At 40.1% G+C, this 19314-nt stretch overlaps 1 protein-coding gene and 1 non-coding gene across 2 annotated transcripts; both read right to left on the bottom strand.

The window, feature by feature from the left end:
* Nucleotides 1–10811: 10811 nt before the first annotated feature.
* On the bottom strand, nucleotides 10812–16129 carry fbxw10 (F-box and WD repeat domain containing 10). Its single transcript, XM_077738620.1, has 12 exons — nucleotides 15428–16129; nucleotides 14597–14770; nucleotides 14285–14415; nucleotides 14103–14204; nucleotides 13684–13790; nucleotides 13352–13555; nucleotides 13173–13294; nucleotides 12362–12516; nucleotides 12159–12301; nucleotides 11918–12079; nucleotides 11676–11842; nucleotides 10812–11260 (listed from the first exon to the last, which is right to left on the bottom strand). Exons 1-12 carry the CDS (start codon nucleotides 15906–15908, stop codon nucleotides 11022–11024), a joined length of 2187 nt encoding a protein of 728 aa, XP_077594746.1. The 5' UTR covers nucleotides 15909–16129; the 3' UTR covers nucleotides 10812–11021.
* A 44-nt stretch (nucleotides 16130–16173) lies between these two features.
* Nucleotides 16174–16244, bottom strand: trnag-ccc (transfer RNA glycine (anticodon CCC)). Its single transcript has one exon. It is a non-coding gene; the product is annotated as a tRNA-Gly (tRNA).
* Nucleotides 16245–19314: the final 3070 nt, after the last annotated feature.

A 19314-nucleotide genomic window follows, 5' to 3' on the forward strand; every position in this document is an offset into this window, starting at 1 on the left:
AAAACAAAACCAAAAAAATACTGTAGGAATACCCACCACCTGTCTGAAAATGATCAAATTCTATCTTCCATGAGTTAGTTTGACTTATAAAGAATGTTTTTTTTTACAGAATACAAGAGCGCTTAATTAAAAGTACTTTTTTAAAAGGAAGATGAAGATTCAAGAACAGAGTTCCAAAATAAAAGAGCCACTTTGAGATGCCAATTTTTCTTCCTTGTACGAATGTGTATTTGAGCGCAGCACTTCTGGCTTTAAGAGCTTCACGGAATTAAAAGAATATATTAAAAATGCCATTAAATGAGATGATGGCTGCGAATCGGGTGAGTAAAACAAATGGAGCTTTTTGCCGTCACCTTTATGGGATGGCACAAGTGCTGAGTTAGTACTATGAAGAAGAATGATTAAAAAAAAACCCTGAAAATCAACAAATGGCATTGGGTCCATCCTTATTCCCATCTGGCAACACGACCCGTATAAAGCCTTGGCGAATGAATGACTCGGTCCGTATAAAAGCCGCAACATGTCCACATAAACGTTCTCTTGACAGTGTCCTTCTTCAGTTCCCATGAAAATAAGAATAGCAGGCGAGTCTCCAGTAACTCGATAGGCAACCCGATGAAATGCCATCAGAGCGAGGTGATGACAACGTCAAAAAATGCCAAGATCCCTTCCCATCATTTTCCCATTCATCCCACCACACTGCTAGCATTAGCAACACGCTACTCCAAGAACAAAAACGAAAATAATCCAGACTCAGTTCAGATTTTTTTGTTTTTAGGAATTTGGTCCAATACTAACAAGTCTAACGCTTAAAATGAAGGCGGAGTTTCAGTTCTAATTTGGTATTGATGGTTGTATTCCGTAAAATTGCTCATGTGGTAGTTGAGGATCCTCCAGGGGAATGTGGTCAAGGTCTTCAAAAAACCAGTAAGGCCTTTAATCAGTTCTCTGCTGGGGTGCTTCTGTCATCTATACAGGGGTCCCGGTAGTCTCCCCAGAGTAAAGCCGGGGTCCAATCAGCGGCCAATCGTCGACATGGAACCACGTTGGCCGCCGTTTAACCCTCGCACGGCCGACTCTCTGGAGTCCGAGAGTTGGCAAACACTAGCGGTGTCTTGTTTCTTGGCTTCTTTAGCCTCTGAACTGTGAGGACAGACGGGAGCCCCCCTACTAGGGACCTCCTGGGAGTTGGATTGGGGCCTTTTGAAATGAGATGTTTAGGAGGTTTGGTTCTGTTCTCCAAAGAAATTCAAGGGACTACATTTTTTTAGAATATAGTCAAGGGCTGTGACAATATTTTAGTTGTTCCTGTTGGGTTTAGGGTTTTCAGAAAGGTGTTTCAATGGTTTTCGGGTATCAGGTGGAAAGAAAAACTAGAGTTTCAGACTAGGAAGTCATGATGGGGTTAGGTCCTAGCACTATTAACTAGTTGGGGTAAAACTTGAGGTTTCTAGTAGTGTAAGGTTCAACTTTGTCTGTTGCTATCATTAATTTCTGATAGGACGTACTCCCATCCAAGGGTTTGATTTCCGGGACCATGTAGCCGAAAACCGGTGACTCCAATCTTGGGATTGAATCCGATACCAGGTATCAGATCGGGACATCGTTAGTCAGGTTTTGAAATTAATGTTTCAATAACCTTCATGTTTCAGGCAAGTCATTTTACACAGCAAGACATCATTACCCACACTTATCCCTGTTAGTGTAAACAAATGTTTGTCACGGTGGCGTCTCTCGTTAAAAAGTGACAGCAGAGCAAAGCCGCTTGATTCCAGTCGTGGCGTTAGCTCAAGTGTAGAAAGCAGGGAGCATAATTTATAAGACTTTACGGGCCGTCTCATAAGATCAGCATGAGTGGCTGTTTATGGGCCGATGTGATTCTTAGAAGGCTTGTAAAAGAAGGTCTGGCTTGGTCAAATTCACTTAAGCTAACAAGGGACGGCCATCCGGTATACAGCACTACAACTGAGAACTCTTAAGTAGTATAATACGTGCAATATGACTCGTTTTAGAGACAAGAAATAACTGGGAATGTTTGTGATGGGGACGGACGGTCCTTCCGGGAAAAGGTCGAAGAAAATAATCAAGTGTTTACTTCCGTAAATGAAGACATGACAGGATTGTCAACAAAATTAATCTCCATAAGAGTCGAACTTTTCTTGAGGAGAAAGACAGGCATTCCAGGACAGATCTGGCGAGTTCCGAAGACTTTCAAACCTGAGATGTGAGCGGTGATAGTAAAACCTGTCAAAATACGTGGGCTGGGGTCTTAGTCCGTGATCCAAAACGAAACCAAGTCTGGCTTTTGTCAACATGTACAAGCGCTGTTTGTTTGCGTTCAATATAAACAACGGAAATGTCCAAAGTCTTACATTGGGGTCGTGGGACATGAAGCTTTAACCCCGCGGTATGAAAACCAAGATGGAGTGTTTTTCTGGGAGCTTCTAAATATTGTGGTTTGAGCATTTTATTCGTGTGAATTTCCTGGAAAAAATGGAGGATTTTTAAAAAGAAAAGTTTTTGGATGTTGTTTTAGACATTGCAATGTTTTTTTTATGTTATGTAGAACTAAATATTTATGGCTAAAATGTCTTGTTTTCATCTATTAATTTCAACATTAGCATTTCTTATGTATTACCTAGTTTTTTTAATGAAAGTTGCATAATTGGGGAATTCTATAATTAATGTAATCTCTTAATTCTTGCAAAAAATACTCTATATTGTCACAAAGAAGCTAAATGAAGAATAAAAAACTACAAACATAGTAAAAGATACAGACTAACTAAATGTAATATATCAAAGTAGAATAAACATCTAAAAAAACATGAATCAAATCAAACTATGACAAATCTTGTGCTATTAATATTCTCTTTAAAAATATATATATGTATTTGAGCTCTAAAATCTGAAATGAGGGTTTTACAATTTGGGACAAAACTAATTACAGATATTAAACTTTAACATCCGTAATGTGTTTTGTCCCATTTTGACAATCACCTTTAGCGCCATCCAAAAAGTAAAACTTAAATCTCACCCTCAACATCCTTTTCCCGTTTCTAACAAGTTTCCTAAACGCCAAACAGCCGCCCCCTTGATTTGTTTTGACAGTCCGCGAGCTCGAAAAACGAGACTTTACGACATCTCGGGTGGTATCAGCGAAAAAGCAAAGACCCCGAACGCGTCTTAAGATGTGGCGAAGACATCTCGGGGCACGGCTGACAAACAAGACGTCAGCATTCACGTCGCCGTGTTTATCTCGGCGGCCGTTCCTCGCACCGTGGCGCCGCTCCAGCGCTGAACGCTGGAGATAATAAACCTCAGCATGAAGACAACGTGAGGATGAGTTGAAACAGCTCGGCTCCGAGTACAAATGCAAAGAATCATCCGACTGTGGCATGGCCTGACTCCATTTTGGCTCCGGGGTATTTTGTTTTTTAAAGCTTAACCTTCCACGTGACAATGTCCAGGTGCCCGTAAAAAGTGAAATCTGCTTTTTGTGAGTGTTGGCATTCCCGGCCAGGAAAATATTATGAATAATGCCAGGCACGTACCAGCACACACACGTGCTACGCATTAGCGATGCGGGAATTTGTTTCGTTTCACGTCGGATACGCGTACGGGGTGCCCGAGGATCTATCGGGCCGGCGTTCCTTCATGCGTTGCCGCCCCGTGAATTGCATACAAGTTGTTAATAGAGAACATGAGGTGGTGTTAAACCTGAATGAGCAGCAGCTTGGCAAAGTACGTTCTAGATTAAGATGAAGATGGCAGCATATTTTCTCACTTGTAATTCATTTTTTCATTGTAGTCAAAAGAAATCTTGAAAGTAGAATGAAATACTGGATATTCTAGCATATGAGGTGCTTTTGCGTAACCTTTAAATTACCTTAAAATGGTTGAATTTTACAATTTCTCTCGTATACGCCGCCCCCTGATTGACAATGTTCAACCCCATATTCATGGTTTTAATAGGGAGTAAAATTGTGTTACTCTGAAGGGAAAATATTAAGAAAAATCTGAACTATTTCTGCGATACTGTATCAATTGATTGCTGGATTGCACAAAAAGGAGGTCAGGTGAGCAGTACAACCAGTAAGTGTGCCTATAGCAGTCTAGTTTGTCATCCATAGACAAGATGGCGGCACCCTGAGCGAGCAATGGCAGGCACAAGTTAGTTTTTTCACATTTTATGCAAGATACATTTAGTATTTTTTCTTGAATTTCATTCATAGACGTCAAAATAAATTTTTGTGCCTGTTAAGTCTAATTTATGCGCATATAAGCCATACCTCGATTCAGTAATTTTTTGCGACAAATACGGTAAACGGAGATAGTATTTTTGCTGAAGTGATAATCAATAATCCTACATTAGACATGCCAGCTTCTTTTTCGTAAATAATACACAATATGACGCAAACAACTTGATTTTTTAAATATTTTTAAAAAAGAACCCTTCTTTACTTTGAGCAACTTTTCCAAAGTCATCATAAAAGTCTGTCTTATGGCCACATAAAGGAGTAAGAGCGCACTCACATTCCTCTCTGCGATGATGTGTGTATTCCCGACGACATTTATGGTTGGCCGTAATGGATTGCGGCCCGTTAAAGATTCCCTAACTGCTCCGTCTTTTAGTGCCAAACGGATTTGCGTTTGGCACGCCGCCTTTTCTCTCCCGAGAACGCCACACTTTCAATTAAGCGCTACCAGTGCTTTTCCTGCCACCTCGTAACTCGATTTTTTTTCTCGCATTTTCACCAACCGCAGTAATACACAGCCTTTTGGACTTTATCTGGAATATATTTTTTTCAGTATCCATTTGTGTATAGCGCCATTAAAGATGCTCATGTTGGAATGTGGGAGAGTTAATCGCGATGGACCAATCAACAAGCTAACATTTACCGTATTTTCTGGCATATCCAGCCATATTGATGCTAAAAAAAATATAACTGAATCCAGGGTACGGCTTATATGCGCATAAATTAGACTTAACATCCACAAAATGCCATAACGCAAGACAATGCAGCATAAACGGTCCTTTATTTCAAAATAAAGAAAAGGTAAATAGATAGGACGCTAAATTAAAATGTATTTTGACATCTATGAATGAAATTCAAGAAAAAAATTAACATATATTGCATAAAACGTGGAAAAAAAATCACTTACTTGTGGATGCATCTTACCTAGGGATGACAAACTAGACCACTACAGACATATTTACTGGTTGTACTGCTCACATGACCTCATTTTCGAATTTTTCTAAGTATCCCCAATAGGAATGTGCAATCTAACAATCGATTAATAAAATAAAATACAATTTGCAATGATTTTTATTAAGATTTTCCCTTCAAAGTAACAGATTTGTACTTCCTATTAAAACCAAGAATGTGGAGTTGAAAATTGTGAATCATGAGGCGGCTTATACGAGGGAAAATATAAAATTCAATGATTTCAAGGCCATTTTAAGGGTATGACTTATACACAGAGGCGGCTAAAATTCAAGAAAATACTGTAATTGTTCTACTAAAGACAACCAAAAATAGTTCAAGGATTCTATCCTCACAAACAAAAAATAAACAGGTGATAAATTTATCAAAAGGACATTGTCTGTCAAAACAGGACCAATGAAGGATGGAAATTCCACAAGCCGTCATCTCAAGGTCATGTCCACCAGATCTCCGTCCGTTCAATCTCCGAAAATAAAACAGATTCCTTCCAGTATTTGTTTCTACTCATTTCCAATTCTCCCCTCTGTTGACAGCGCAAAACATTTAGCAAAAGACGCCTAAAATGCAAAGCGTGACATGATAAATTAACGGCACGACACCTCGTACATCGTGACGCCTCGCATTGAAATTCCTCTGCCGGGAAAAAAAAAATAGGAGATACGCTGATGAATGCCCCTTCGCCACCAGACCGAAAGTCGTCCCATACATTAAATCCAGCCGTCCAACCCCGTCTGACACAAATGCGTCAGAATGACGGCTCATCTTTCTTCCCCGCTCATCTCTGTTTTGTTTTCCTATCGACACACCAAGGACAAAGAGGTTCAAAATATCATCCAATCAGGGTCTGGTTAGCATCCAGACAAGACAGATTGAAGACTAGGAACAAGACCAAGTTCCGGAATGTCAAGAAGGAGAACATTGGGTCAGCATCAGACCACCGACAGCTAAAGCAGTTGTCTCGATTAGCAATTGACAATCAAGAAACGCCATGTTAACACTCATCACTTTCAATAAATAGCCTTAACCAATGGCAATGATACATGTGCTTTCTCATATAGCAACTTGACATTTTGCGTCTGCTGATGCCTTCATTCCTCCAGAAGTGCAACTTTAACTGGAACAGATGGAAGCGATTTAGTCGCCAACTGATCGGACGAAGGACTAACAAGACGTTGGTGGTATTAGGACTACTCCGCATTGGTGTCGGCACCCCATGCAGCTATTTTCAGAGCATCTGATTTTGTGGCGAGATCTGATTCCTTCCGGGAGTTGTTGAGTTTTTAGGATCGAGGGGTTTTTCGGCTTCTGTAAAATCTGTGTGAGTATTTCTCTTTAAAAATTAGAGATGGTAGCAGAAGATGGTGTAATACAGGGACTAAAATCTTTGGATTGGAATCAGGTCACCTAGTTGACCCCTTAAATCAGGGTACCCTAAAGTCTTGAACAAAGAGCTACAGTGAGTGAAGGATTTCATTCCAACCAAATGTAACGAGGCTTTATCCGCAATCGGGCGTCTTATAAGTGCGATCCATTGATTGCAGGCAGGTGTTTGAGCAGAAACCTGATTGGTTCAACCTTGACTGGACGTTTGGTCACCGGTCTTTTGGTCCCTTTTGGTTGCCGGTCTTTTTGTTGCCGGTCTTTTGGTCGCCGGTCAAATGGTGACAGAGAGTTTACTGTTGAAACCAGCTCTCAAAATTATATTCATGAGAGAGTTTAATATGTAAATGTCTACTGTTTTCAAAAGAACTTAAATATTAAACAGTACTTAGATATTAAACAGTACTTGGATATTAAACAGTACTTAGATATTAAACAGTACTTAGATATTAAACGGTACTTAGATATTAAACTCTCTCTCTTGGATATTAAATGTTGAAACCAGCTCTCAAAATCATATTAATGAGAGTTTAATATCTAAGAGTTTAATATCTAAGTACTGTTTAATATCTAATTACTGTGTAATATCTAAGTAATGTTTAATGTCTAAGTACTCTTGAAAACAGTAGATATTTAGATATAAAACTCTCTCATGAATATAATTTTGAGAGCTGGTTTCAACAGTACTTAGATATTTTTAGGATGATTTTCTCTTCATATTTGCCGGTTCCTTTGGACTTGGCAGAGCAGTCGTGATGAGAAATGTCCTATCGAAGAACTTCTGGCACCCACCATGGCAGCTTCATTCTTCACAGCCACCGCTCCCCTTCCTCCGCACGCCTTCTTATCATTTTTTTTTTGCTCTCGCTGTCGCCTCTTTCCCCCGCCCCCGACTTCCCCTCTGCTCTCCGTCTTCCCGTCTGTCGGCAGGACGCCGGTGAACGCCAACCCCGGCGTGTGGGCACTCTCTGATAGGGGTTAATAAGACAGGATGGAGCATTCTGTCCCGCCGTGGTAAACTCGCCATTTGTTTGGCACGGAATCGGCGAAGGGATCCGGGACGGCTCCCAGGGGGACGGGACAGACTAATGTATCGGTACAAAACCATTAGAAACTGTCTGTAGGAAAATGCCCAATCGTGACGTCCAATCTGCGCAGTCTTTGCACTATTCCTCGCTGCGATAACCACATTCTTTTATGACTCTTTTATGTGGTTGCTAAATTGGAACACAGATGTTCATTACAATTCTTCCGTGGGATTTCATGAGGAAAAAAACCTGGACAGTAAAATGGAATCCGAGCATCCTTTAGCGTTTGAAATGGAATTGTATTTAGTGAGCACTTTAAACAATGCAATCCTGGATTTTAAAAGTGCAAATTAATGGGCAACAGAGAACAAGTCAGAAAATGAGTGAAGGAATTAATTGGCGAATGGAAAAGTAGCTCATTCAGGATCATCAAGAAGTACAGAAGTACAGCGTAACACCATGTACAGTATTTTCTCGCATATAGGCCGCAGTTGTCACTCTAAAAAAATGAATGAATCAAAATTGTACGGCTTATATGCAGTTTTCCCGTTAAAAAAATGGCACCACAAGAAAAACGTGACCCTCAAAGAGGTGACACATGAAATGTCGCCGTGCTTCAGGAAGTCAAGCCACGCTTGATGAATCGCCTACTTGTTCTTGTCCTACCCCGAGACCACTCAAGTGCACCAAACCCCCATGCGGTGAATTTGCCCTTTGACCCTTGTGTCCCCGCATTAACGCGTGAGAAAATAGTGAAATTATGACTACTTAACGCCAAGCCGTTGCCCGATAACTGCCCAAACCCCCTAAAAATGACCCTGTTGTTATACAAGTGTCCATTTTTGAATGTGACAACATTGTGACAGATTACAAGGCTAAGGTCCAGTCAAGTATCTGTCCAGAATGCAAATAGAGCTATCGTACTTTGTAATAATACAATATGAACGGCCTGAACATTTTAATGAACAAGCTCGACCACTAGTGGACATTTTTAAAAGTACATGTCTAACTGTGATATATTGCATGCAATACACATTGCAGTGTAATGAGAGCCAGTCTCAGAATAGCAGTAAATGCTTACAAATGCGGCCTTCAAATGTAATGTGTTCACATTCTTTGGCAAGGAGCCACAAATATGGCCTTTAAAAGGGTAAGAAATACATAAAATATATATAAAAAGGCTTCCGAGGTAACAGGATTGTTTTTAAAGTAAAAGTCTTACAATGTGGAAGGACAAATTCAGGCGTTTTTCAATGTAAATTTCTAAATCCAAACTAAAAACACAGTGTAACTCAATTTAGTTGTATTTTATGATCTGTAGTTTTTATTCTGGATCTTTTTAAATACCCTTGGAAATATTTTTTTATTATTATTTTTATTAGACGTCCATATTGGGAGATTCTTCATACTTCATTGAAGGCGCGCTCATTTGACAAGAACTTGTTCAAAGCCTTCTGGTGAAAAAAATTCATGTGACAAACCGACTGTGATGCAAATTCACGGCTTCTTTGGAGAAAGGGGGCGTGTCCAAATCATTCTTTCTTTTTGATCCTGTGACCTTTGCGACCTTTCAGAGCGTACCTGTCAATTCTGTCAAACTTGTGCCTCATGCATACATCAAGACCGTCAAGCCTTCTTTTCTTGGTGGGATTTTGCACTTATTATCCACGGACAAGAGTCCCTAGACCGACTTCTTTGTTGTTTCCAGCTGTTCCGACGCTGTCAAAGCAAAGGGGGGGCTATGAGGGTCTTGCACCCCTGATCCTGGAGCCTAATGACGCCCCCGAGGCAGTGGGCTAAGAGGGCAGGGCGGTGGAGGGGTGAGAGGTCGCCCCTCATCCTTATAATGATGACATTGCTTCATCTTACATGGAAAAACTGCTTATGATGCTTTTGAGAAGAGCTGGTAAAGAACATCGGATTCTGATAGTTGGAAATGAATGGCCGTGATGGGCGTTGTAGCATAACTAGTAAATAAATAGATAATTAAATAGAAAATGGTGACTGGTATGGAACTGGAATAACAAAAATGACGAGGATAGTATTCAGTTTGTCACGATAGAGATGAATTGTTCATAAGAACCAATACAAAAGCAGTAAAGGTCGTTTTTTTAGACCATACTGACCCCTATTGGTCATGAATATATATCATTGGAGACGAACAAAATCTGTGATATATACATATATATAAATAACCATCTATTAATCCAAGGTGTACACACACAAACATGTATAAATAGAAGTACATACACATGTACAAATATACATATATACACATACTACTAATTCAATTCAATCCACTTCAATTCAATTCAATAGAGACCCGCGTTTCTATGTCATAAGTGTTCATAAACAGGTATAAATGAGTGAATAATGAACATGTATAAATGAGTGAATAATGAACATGTATAAATGAGTGAATAATGATGAACAAGATAATGAATAATAATGTAAATAAGAAAAGTTTGACTTACCAAAACCACATACCGGTGTATTGTTCATCAGAATGCGTTATAATGGTTTTTTTAAGCCCGTTCCTTCGTGGGCTCAAACCCAAAAACGGCGAGCATTGGTCGTTTTTGAGGTTCAATAACCTTCATTTTTTCCATTCCAGTCGTCCATTCATATTTAATAATGCGTAATATCGCGTCGATTGGCATTTTTATCTGAAACAGAAACGAAAGTTAGACCTCCACTTAGACCCCGGTTTCGTCGTATTTTGGGGTCGCCACCGGTGCGTTTTTGGACGGCAACTTGAAGGAAATTTCATGCTGGTTGTCATCCAAAAGTTTTCGAAAACAATGGTAATTTACCACGTTGCATTAATGTGATTTTTTTGGTTATTAAAAGCTAAAATTGGTGATATTTACCTTAGTTACCTCAGAAACATTACCTTCCACAGCTGGCGGTGATTGAAAGGCAGAATTCGACAAGGCCCCAAAAGTATGACGCGTTCAAGAAGAATGATGCGTTCAAAAATATACAACTTTTGAGTGATAAACAGTACTAATCAGTTCATATGAGTTAAAACATATACTGCGTTGGTTTGAATTGCGAAAAAGGATTGCAGGAAGGATTAAATAAATAAAAATGAATAAATACATGAATAAACCTCCCAAAAACTATATATACTGTAAGTTTTGCATTAACATTATTAACCATTTAAGTTAAAACACCATAAATAGTACAGAATTTTATTTTAATTTCGTGACTTGAACTCATCATTTATAGATGAATTACAAGTACATTGAATTAAATGTACTGCGATATTACACTATATTTGTCCAAAAATATGTCATATAATTTCATTCATTAGAGGTAGGCAGATACGGTAAAGATGCAACTCGTGTATTTCTATCAAAATCTGTAATGACTATAGAATAAATCATCACTTGGTGTTCCTGCCACTTGCTCGCTCTTTCTGCAAAGTTTGTTTGATTGGGAGTTTGTTTGTCGGATTTAGTTTGACGGGTCGCTGCTGGTTACGGACGGATGTGGACGGTCGGCGACGGTGGGCGTGGTGGAGGTTATTCTCAGAGCCTGGGCTGCTGAGCTGCTCCATGCGACGTGACCTATGACCGGCGTCGGGGGTCAAGACCTGGTGGAGGCTTTTTCCGTGTGGCGTGACTGTTAAAAAATGAAAAAAAATGTAAGAAATTACACCAATCAGATGGGATTATACGTCCAATTTGTAGAGATTGGCACTGTATTTCCCGACTATAAGACGCATTGCATTTAAAGGCGCAACCTCAATGAATGACACATTTTAATTTTTTCTCCAATATAAAGCACTCTGGATAATAAAATGCCGTGTCTATTTTAGAGAAAATTTTAAGTGCGCCTTATAGTCGTGAAAATACGGTATAAAAGATAGAAGTTAGCATCTATGGGCCAGTTTTTGCTATGTTCAATTTGGGCGACCGCCTAAGGTGCAATCTACAAAAGGGGCGCTCACTTTTGCATTGGGTTTCTCCATTCAGGCCTCAAAATAATAATCCAGAACGGCCTCAGGCAGCTACAGTTATGCTATTCTTTACTATACCCGGTTCTCTGGTCATGTGATTAGCACCAACAGAAGTGGAGACTCCGCCCAGTTTGTGTGGCTCATCGACGCCCAATCCACCGCTTCCCTTAGCCGGTTCTTCGTAATCCCAGAAGACTTTGGCAAACTGGTAGAGTTTGACGCAAGAAGAGGCGTTGACTAAAATGCTAAGAGAAAAGACACATATTTTTTAAAGTGATGTCATCCCATGCTGAAGATGGCGATGGCGAGTGAGGCCTAACTTGTTCTCGCAGAAGTGCAGCGACAGCATGCGACCGGTGGTCTCGGCCTCCACCATTATGGACCTCAGGCAGTCCCCCGTCAGGAAGTTGAAGACACGGATCTTTCCGTCGGCGCAACCGGTGACCACTCGAAGGTAAACTAGGGTCAGGGACTTGACCTCTCTGGAGAAAATGTCAACAAAAGGTCAAATTTGAAGCGAAATGACTATTTTCTTAAAACCTGCTTCTGAATTCTACTTACTTTGGATGACTAAAAGTCATAAGGCATTCTTTGGTTTCACGTCTGATACTCCAAGCCATCACCTGACCATTGGTGTCAGCAGATAGGAGATGCCACTCATCCACAAACATGCATCGGACTGCACTGCGGTGGGCGTCAATGACCTGGCACAATAACCACGGGTGTAAGACCACCAGGAAGGACGAACTACGAAAGAAACTCACCCGGAGCAGCGAGGCGTTCTCGGCATCCCAAAGTTTGACGACTCCTCGGTCGCAACTACTGAAGACGGTGGTGGCGTTGATCTTCACTGAGCGCACCGAACTGCGGTGCTTGAAGTTGAAGTCTTCCAAATGCTTCTCGGTCTGCAGACTCCACACTGGCAGAAACAGAGCTTTCTGATTAATATCCAAGTACTGTTTAATATCCAAGTACTGTTTAATATCCAAGCACTGTTTATGATCCAAGTACTGTTTAATATCCAAGCACTGTTTAATATCCAAGCACTGTTTAATATCCAAGTACTGTTTAATATCCAAGTACTGTTTAATATCCAAGTACTGTTTAATATCCAAGTACTGTTTAATATCTAAGTACTGTTTAATATCCAAGTACTGTTTAATATCTAAGTACTGTTTAATATCCAAGCACTGTTTAATATCCAAGTACTGTTTAATATCTAAGTGCTGTTTACTATCTAAGTACTCTTTAATATCCAAGTGCTGTTTAATATCCAAGTACTGTTTAATATCCAAGTACTGTTTAATATCCAAGTACTGTTTAATATCTAAGTGCTGTTTAATATCCAAGTACTGTTTAATATCCAAGCGCTGTTTAATATCCAAGTACTGTTTAATATCCAAGTACTGTTTAATATCCAAGTACTGTTTAATATCCAAGTACTGTGTACTGTTGAAACCATCTCTCAAAATTATATTGATGATAGAGTTTAATATCTAAATATCTACTGTTTTCAACATTACTTTGATATTAAACAGTACTTAGATATGTACCTACCATTGTTAATTTTTGTACCTTTGGCGGTGCAGTCCTTGGCACCAGACACAAGTTTATCCCCGTGTATATCCAAGCAGTTGATCATACTGGAATGACCATAGAGCACCAAAACGCATTGATCTGTCCTCACACTCCAACACCTGTGACAGAATAGACCAAATAGTAGCTCCATACCCACACCGATGGATTTTGCCTACCTGATGCTGGAGTCGCAGCTAGCCGTGATAACCAGGTGGCGCTCTGGGCAGAGCAGGACGACACGGATGCTACCCACGTGGCCCTTCATCAATGCCACATGCTTGGCGACCGTTCCCACGTACAGTAGACGAACAGCACGGTCTTTGGAAGCCGTACTCATGAGGGGTCCACCTTTGTAGTCCACTACACGGTGGGGGTCTTCACTGGAAAAGGACATTTTAGTTTCAGTAAACCGTTTCAGGACCGTAACCAGAACCAACTGACAGTTTTGGTGGTCTAAATGTGTAACCTCAGAATTTTTTTTACCCAATTCCCGTAACAAAATGCTCACTCGTCAATCAGCACCGAAGTAAAATACGCCCCGCAGTAAACGTTGCGTTCTTCCAGCTGTACCGTCTTCGATTTGATGTTTCCATAAGCTGCTTCAAAAGGCCAAAGCTGCAAAAAACACAATCATATCTTCATATTTTCGCTCCTCCTTACACACTTGCTGATTCAGCATGATGGCTATCCAACAACCTCCGTGATTACTCGCATATTGTCTTAAATTGTGACGCACTTTTCACTTGATTATGGAATTGTTTTTGCCAAATCGAAACTTGTTTATTAATTTCCAATGGAGTTGTTTTGTTATTCAATTGGAATAGATGTCTCCTTGTATTGTTTCATAATTATATTAAAGTATAATTATTGACGAACCTAACAACTAGCTTACAAATAAATGAAACTTTCTAGTTTTTGTGTGCTTACACCTGTGGTCTTGACTTCACCGCTCTCGTTTTGTAGGACTGGAACTGCGATCTCAACCATCCTGGCGTAGGAAGGGTTCACCATATGTAGGCCTTTATAGCGCTAAAAAACGAAAATAGTCAAAAAGTCAACGTCAATGCTTAAAAGTCTTGAATTGATACAAGTTTTGCCACCACGCCCACCTTCATCATGGCCTCCACTTGTTCTTGGTAGAGCTTCCTGAAGCGCATCTCCTCCATGGTTTCTCCGGCTAGATGCTTCCAATGCTTGCAGACCTTCATGCAGCGCTTTAGCGTAGCCTCGTCGAGCAGCCCTGACTCCACACAGAACATCTAAATACGATCCAAACTGAACACCAAGATGGGAAAAACATGCAGCACCATTTTCGGACTACAAAGCGCTAATTCCCAGCCATTGGAGACCATTGGTTTTACCGCACTGGTTGTCAGGTGCGCTTTATAGTCCGAAAATTAAGGTTAGGTCTGCAGTTGTACCCAAAATCATCTTGGAGAGGTCAGCGGGAAGGCCGCCGATAAAGTCTCGTGTTCTGCTGAGTCCAAATGAAGTCTTTGAGGTCCCAGGTGGGCCAGGAGTGACTAGAAGAAGCTCATTCTCCTGGAAGTCGTCCGTGCTGTCCTGCTCATGTGATTTGCTACTGCAACTCGTAACTGAAAATGTCAATGATTTGATGGGGATGCTTTATTATATTTCATAATGCGCATACATTAAGAGTTGGATGATTGGCTGATTTGGTTTGGTTTGGTTTGTTTTGATTTGGTTTGTTTTGGTTCGATTCTATTTGATTTGGTTTGTTTTGATTTGGTTTGTTTTGATTTGGTTTGTTTTGATTTGTTTTGATTTGGTTTGTTTTGATTTGGTTTGTTTTGATTTGGTTTGTTTTGATTTGTTTTGATTTGGTTTGTTTTGATTTGGTTTGTTTTGATTTGGTTTGTTTTGAATTGGTTTGTTTTGATTTGGTTTGTTTTGATTTGGTTTGTTTTGATTTGGTTTGTTTTGGTTTGTTTTAATTTGGTTTGTTTTGATTTGATCTGGTTTGTTTTGATCTGGTTTGCTTTGATCCAGTTTTGATCCGGTTTGTTTTGATCAGGTTTGTTTTGATCCGGTTTGTTTTGATCCGGTTTGTTTTGATCCAGTTTGTTTTGATCCAGTTTGTTTTGGTTTGTTTTGGTTAGTTTTGGTTCATTTTTACTATATTTTTTATGGATTGGCATGCATGGGGTTATGAAAAAGCAATAGAAAATATGTCATCAAGAGTGGTGCAACAAATATTTGTCTTCAATTGGGAACTTTAGTCTTTTTCTTACCATCCAGCTGCCTTTGGAGCTTGGTCACCACCACGCCGATGAGATGCTGGGACATATTCAGCAGCTCTGGGTCGCATCTGAGCAGCAACAGGCATAGATAGCGCGTCTGAACCCACTCTGGGGTGTCATCGAACCACTGCCAGATCTCCCGGGTCAGGGTGGAGGGCTTCCTCTTGCGGTTAAGCCGTGCATAGAGCTCCGGCAAGGTCTTCCCCTTGGATGGGGCGTAGCTCAGCAAGTTCCATGATGTTAGGCGCAGCGAGTTCTGGATGTTCTCCAGGACCGGTGCGCTCTTGCAGCGCACCACCAGACCCACGATGAAGCTCCGGCGGGGCTCATCCGAAATCTTCCACAGGTCCAACGGCGTGGGTTGACTCGATTTGGGCCGATCGAAGAGGCAAGATGGGCAGATCTCGCATGGTTCCTCGGTTCGGCTCTTACACGTCGGTTGACGGGGACGCGAGAGACGTGATTCTGACATTTTTGCCTTGTTTGAAGTGGACGCCGAGTTACCAGGCAATGGGCGTTGCTACCACGCAGTGGGGATTCGATCGCAGAACCGAGCGTGTGTCTGTGGAGCATTTTAGATTAATGCATTTCTAGCTGCAATGGATCCGCTTTGGGACAAGGACGTCCGCGTCTTCGTGATGGTTCGGACACACGCTTGCAACTCATAAGCAAACGCCACACTTAAAAGGCGATGACGGGATGGTAGTGACGTTTTCCATCTGTGAACAAAAAAATGGTGCGCCGCCCGGGAATCGAACCCGGGTCGCAAGAATGGGAATCTTGCATGATACCACTACACCAGCGGCGCGGTGAGGGAAACTGCGTCAACATACTTTATATAACATACTTGATCTAAACTTGTGGTATTTTAAAATCAATTAAACTCGTCGCGTGAGTTATAACTTAATAACATGCATTAAAACAATTGAATAAATACATTTTGGTAACGTTAATCAATACTTCGGAGTACCACATTTTAAACCAGTGTGTAATCTTCTTATGACCGCTAGTGGTCACTGTTGTTTCATATCAGAAGACCAAATTGCTTAACATTATTATTTCTCTTTAATTTATTCACTGCTTTTGCCTGTCAAATCTTTTTTAAATATGTGCAAACCTTGATGAATGCATTTATATTGTCAACAAAGTGCAACAAAATGGGTTTAAAAGCTCCCAAAGACAACCCCAAACCTTAAATTCACTGAATAATTATAAATAATTGAATAACAATGAAAGAAAAACTAGTGCAGAAGTAAAAACAATCCCTTAAAAAGCAATAAATTTGAATTCATTATTTCTCTTATTGCTTTCCCACATGCAAATTATCATTTCTCGCGTCCCAGTTATTAGATTTTTGTGATTTTCTAAACGTGACTGGGAGTAATTGTTGTACGTCTGGTGACCAATCGCCTGTCTTTCAACCTTTTGCATAGAAGCATTATTACTTCTAAGTAGCTGCAGGCCTTTGTGTGCAATCAATCCTAACTTTATTACTCAAGAGAGACATTTCAAAATTTAATGTGCTAGTTATTTAAGGGTTGACTAGCTCAATTGTCCTAAAGTCAGAGATCGGTCGCTTCTGAAAGGTCGCCCATCCAAAAGGTTGAATAGATTTCGCGACCTGCAAAAACGAAATAAAAAAATGGATGTGTTTAATCAATATCCATGTAAATATTGTAATTTGAATAAGGCTGAAGCTTGATCAGTCTATCAAGGAATGGTCGCTCACAGTCCTCTAAAAAAAGAGAAAGCCCAGTTTCCTCTCATTAAGAAGATTTTCTCCTTCATGCCTCCTTGTGGGGGAATTTTTAATGGCCTGCCTTTAATCACCTTTGAACCTTGGCAAGCCCCCCCAATTGGATTCCAGCTTGGCCCAATGAATTAATCAACAGTAGCGTCAACGTTTTGAATCGAAACAAAGGATCTCTGGCAATTTGACATTTTTATTCCATTTTTTTTAACCCCCGACGGATTAAATGACAAGAAACTGACAGAAAAGGTGGAGTCATTTGGCCCTTAAGACGTTGTCAGCTGTCAAATACCGTAAATTAATAAAAAACTTACACTCTGGAGGTTCAAGTATTGAACCAAAACACACTGAGATCACTTAGAAGCTAATTAATTATCATTAAAACTAATATAACTACCTTTTTTTAAATTCCGATTTTTCTTGACCGTCACAACATGGCTAGCAATCATCGAATTCAAAATTCCCTAGGGGCGGAGTCTGCAATCCCGTCCATTTTGTAGCTGTTGCTCATTTTGTGTTCTTGGGGTTACGGGGCAGAAAAGATTGGGCGCAGGGATCTGGAGCGTAAAGTCGTTAGAAGGTCTTCTGACACCCCCAATTTGTCTGTGACCTCCAAAAAAATCCCAGCCGTCCTACTTTTACACACTTTTGCACCCTCTGGTGAACATGTTCCACTTCTTAAAGTGCCACGGTCAAATAACTGTTTTTTTTTTTGGTTCGGTGGTAAAGTGTTTTGTGTTTAGGGCTCGCATCTCTGGGGCACAGTGTTCGATTCCGATGACATTGTTCTCCTATGCTAGCTGTGTTGTGATGGTCAAGAGAAAATTAATATTGTTTTGTTGAGATCATCGGAATTTTGGTTCGGAATGTAGGTTAGCGTTTCTGATGGATTTCAGCCAAAATGTTAGCATTTTTGCTAGTTTTTTTGCTTTTTAGTTATTGATTGTGTGAAGTTTGCATGATTTTGTGTGAGGGTTTTCTCCGGGTACTCCGGTTTCCTCCCACATATGCCAAAAACTAGCATGCTGTATGCTAAATTTCTGCTAGATATGAGTGTGAGCATGTTTTTTATCTCGTTAAGCCTTATGATTGGCAATCCACCAATTCAGGGTGTGTCAGAAAATGTTAGACTCCACCCACCATGCAAAACTTGACCCTCCTCCAACATGGACGCCAAACTTGATGTTCCGGATGAAGTACTAGACGAAGACAGATTCTGTGAAAGTGGATTTGAAAAAGAATCACATTATTATACCTTTTGTCAACCCTATTTATTTATTATTTTTATTTTTTTTACCTCATGGACGTCCATCAAGTTCTTTTTTGAAGCCTTAACACGAACTATATATATTGGAGGATTTTTTTAAGCACTTTAGCATCTGAAGACTTTTTCAAAAGGACTCAGTTTGACCCTCAAATCTCTTCGGAGTCCCGGAAAAGATGACGGACGGTTTTTCATTTCTACGACAAAAAGGAACATCCTGCCACAAGGCGACTAATCTCCATTTTTTGTGGCCGAGACGGAAGACACAAAAAAAACAATTGGTATGAATCACCGCTGTCATTTGCGGTCATTACCGCCGGCGCTAGTGATGGACGACACAGCCACCGGGGGTGCCAAAGATTGGCCCCTCCTTCCAAGGATCCTAATGATGATGACATGAATGATAACAAAAAATGCTTATCTTTTGTGTAAACAGTTTGATGACATTCAAAATCGGGGAGTTGAAATCTTTTTGGAGGAAAGTGCAACCGGATTATGAAGGATAGCTTAACATAATTTTGCTTGATAAACTCTAGCTCCACCCCTTTATGTTATATTTTTTTGAATTCATCTTTAGTTAATTTATTGAAGTGTCTTTATCACTCATTTTTGAGGCTTTTCTGAAACAATTTATGGGCATTTTGTTGTTTTTAGTTCCATGTAGAAAGATATATTATATTAATTATCTTTATAAAATGTACGAACATAGAAATGTAGTTTTTATTTGAATTTTTTGAATTGGAATATCGTTAAAAAAATTTAAAAAATAACTCTTTCAGCGCAGTAATCCGCACTAGAATTAATATTGATCAACTATTACGTTTTATTCTTTTTAAGGGAAATAATTTGTTGATATTTTTTTCA

Source organism: Stigmatopora nigra, chromosome 18, assembly GCF_051989575.1.
Source record: "Stigmatopora nigra isolate UIUO_SnigA chromosome 18, RoL_Snig_1.1, whole genome shotgun sequence".
Taxonomy (NCBI): Eukaryota; Metazoa; Chordata; class Actinopteri; order Syngnathiformes; family Syngnathidae; genus Stigmatopora; species Stigmatopora nigra.

Excerpts from the sequence above, each read along its gene's own strand:
- fbxw10 (XM_077738620.1), bottom strand. The coding sequence starts at position 15,908 with ATGTCAGAATCACGTCTCTCGCGTCCCCGTCAACCGACGTGTAAGAGC. Across the intron at positions 13,295-13,351 it reads AGCTGCGACTCCAGCATCAG|GTGTTGGAGTGTGAGGACAG; the intron begins GTAGGCAAAATC and ends ATTCTGTCACAG. Across the intron at positions 11,843-11,917 it reads CTGCACTTCTGCGAGAACAA|CATTTTAGTCAACGCCTCTT; the intron begins GTTAGGCCTCAC and ends CTTTTCTCTTAG.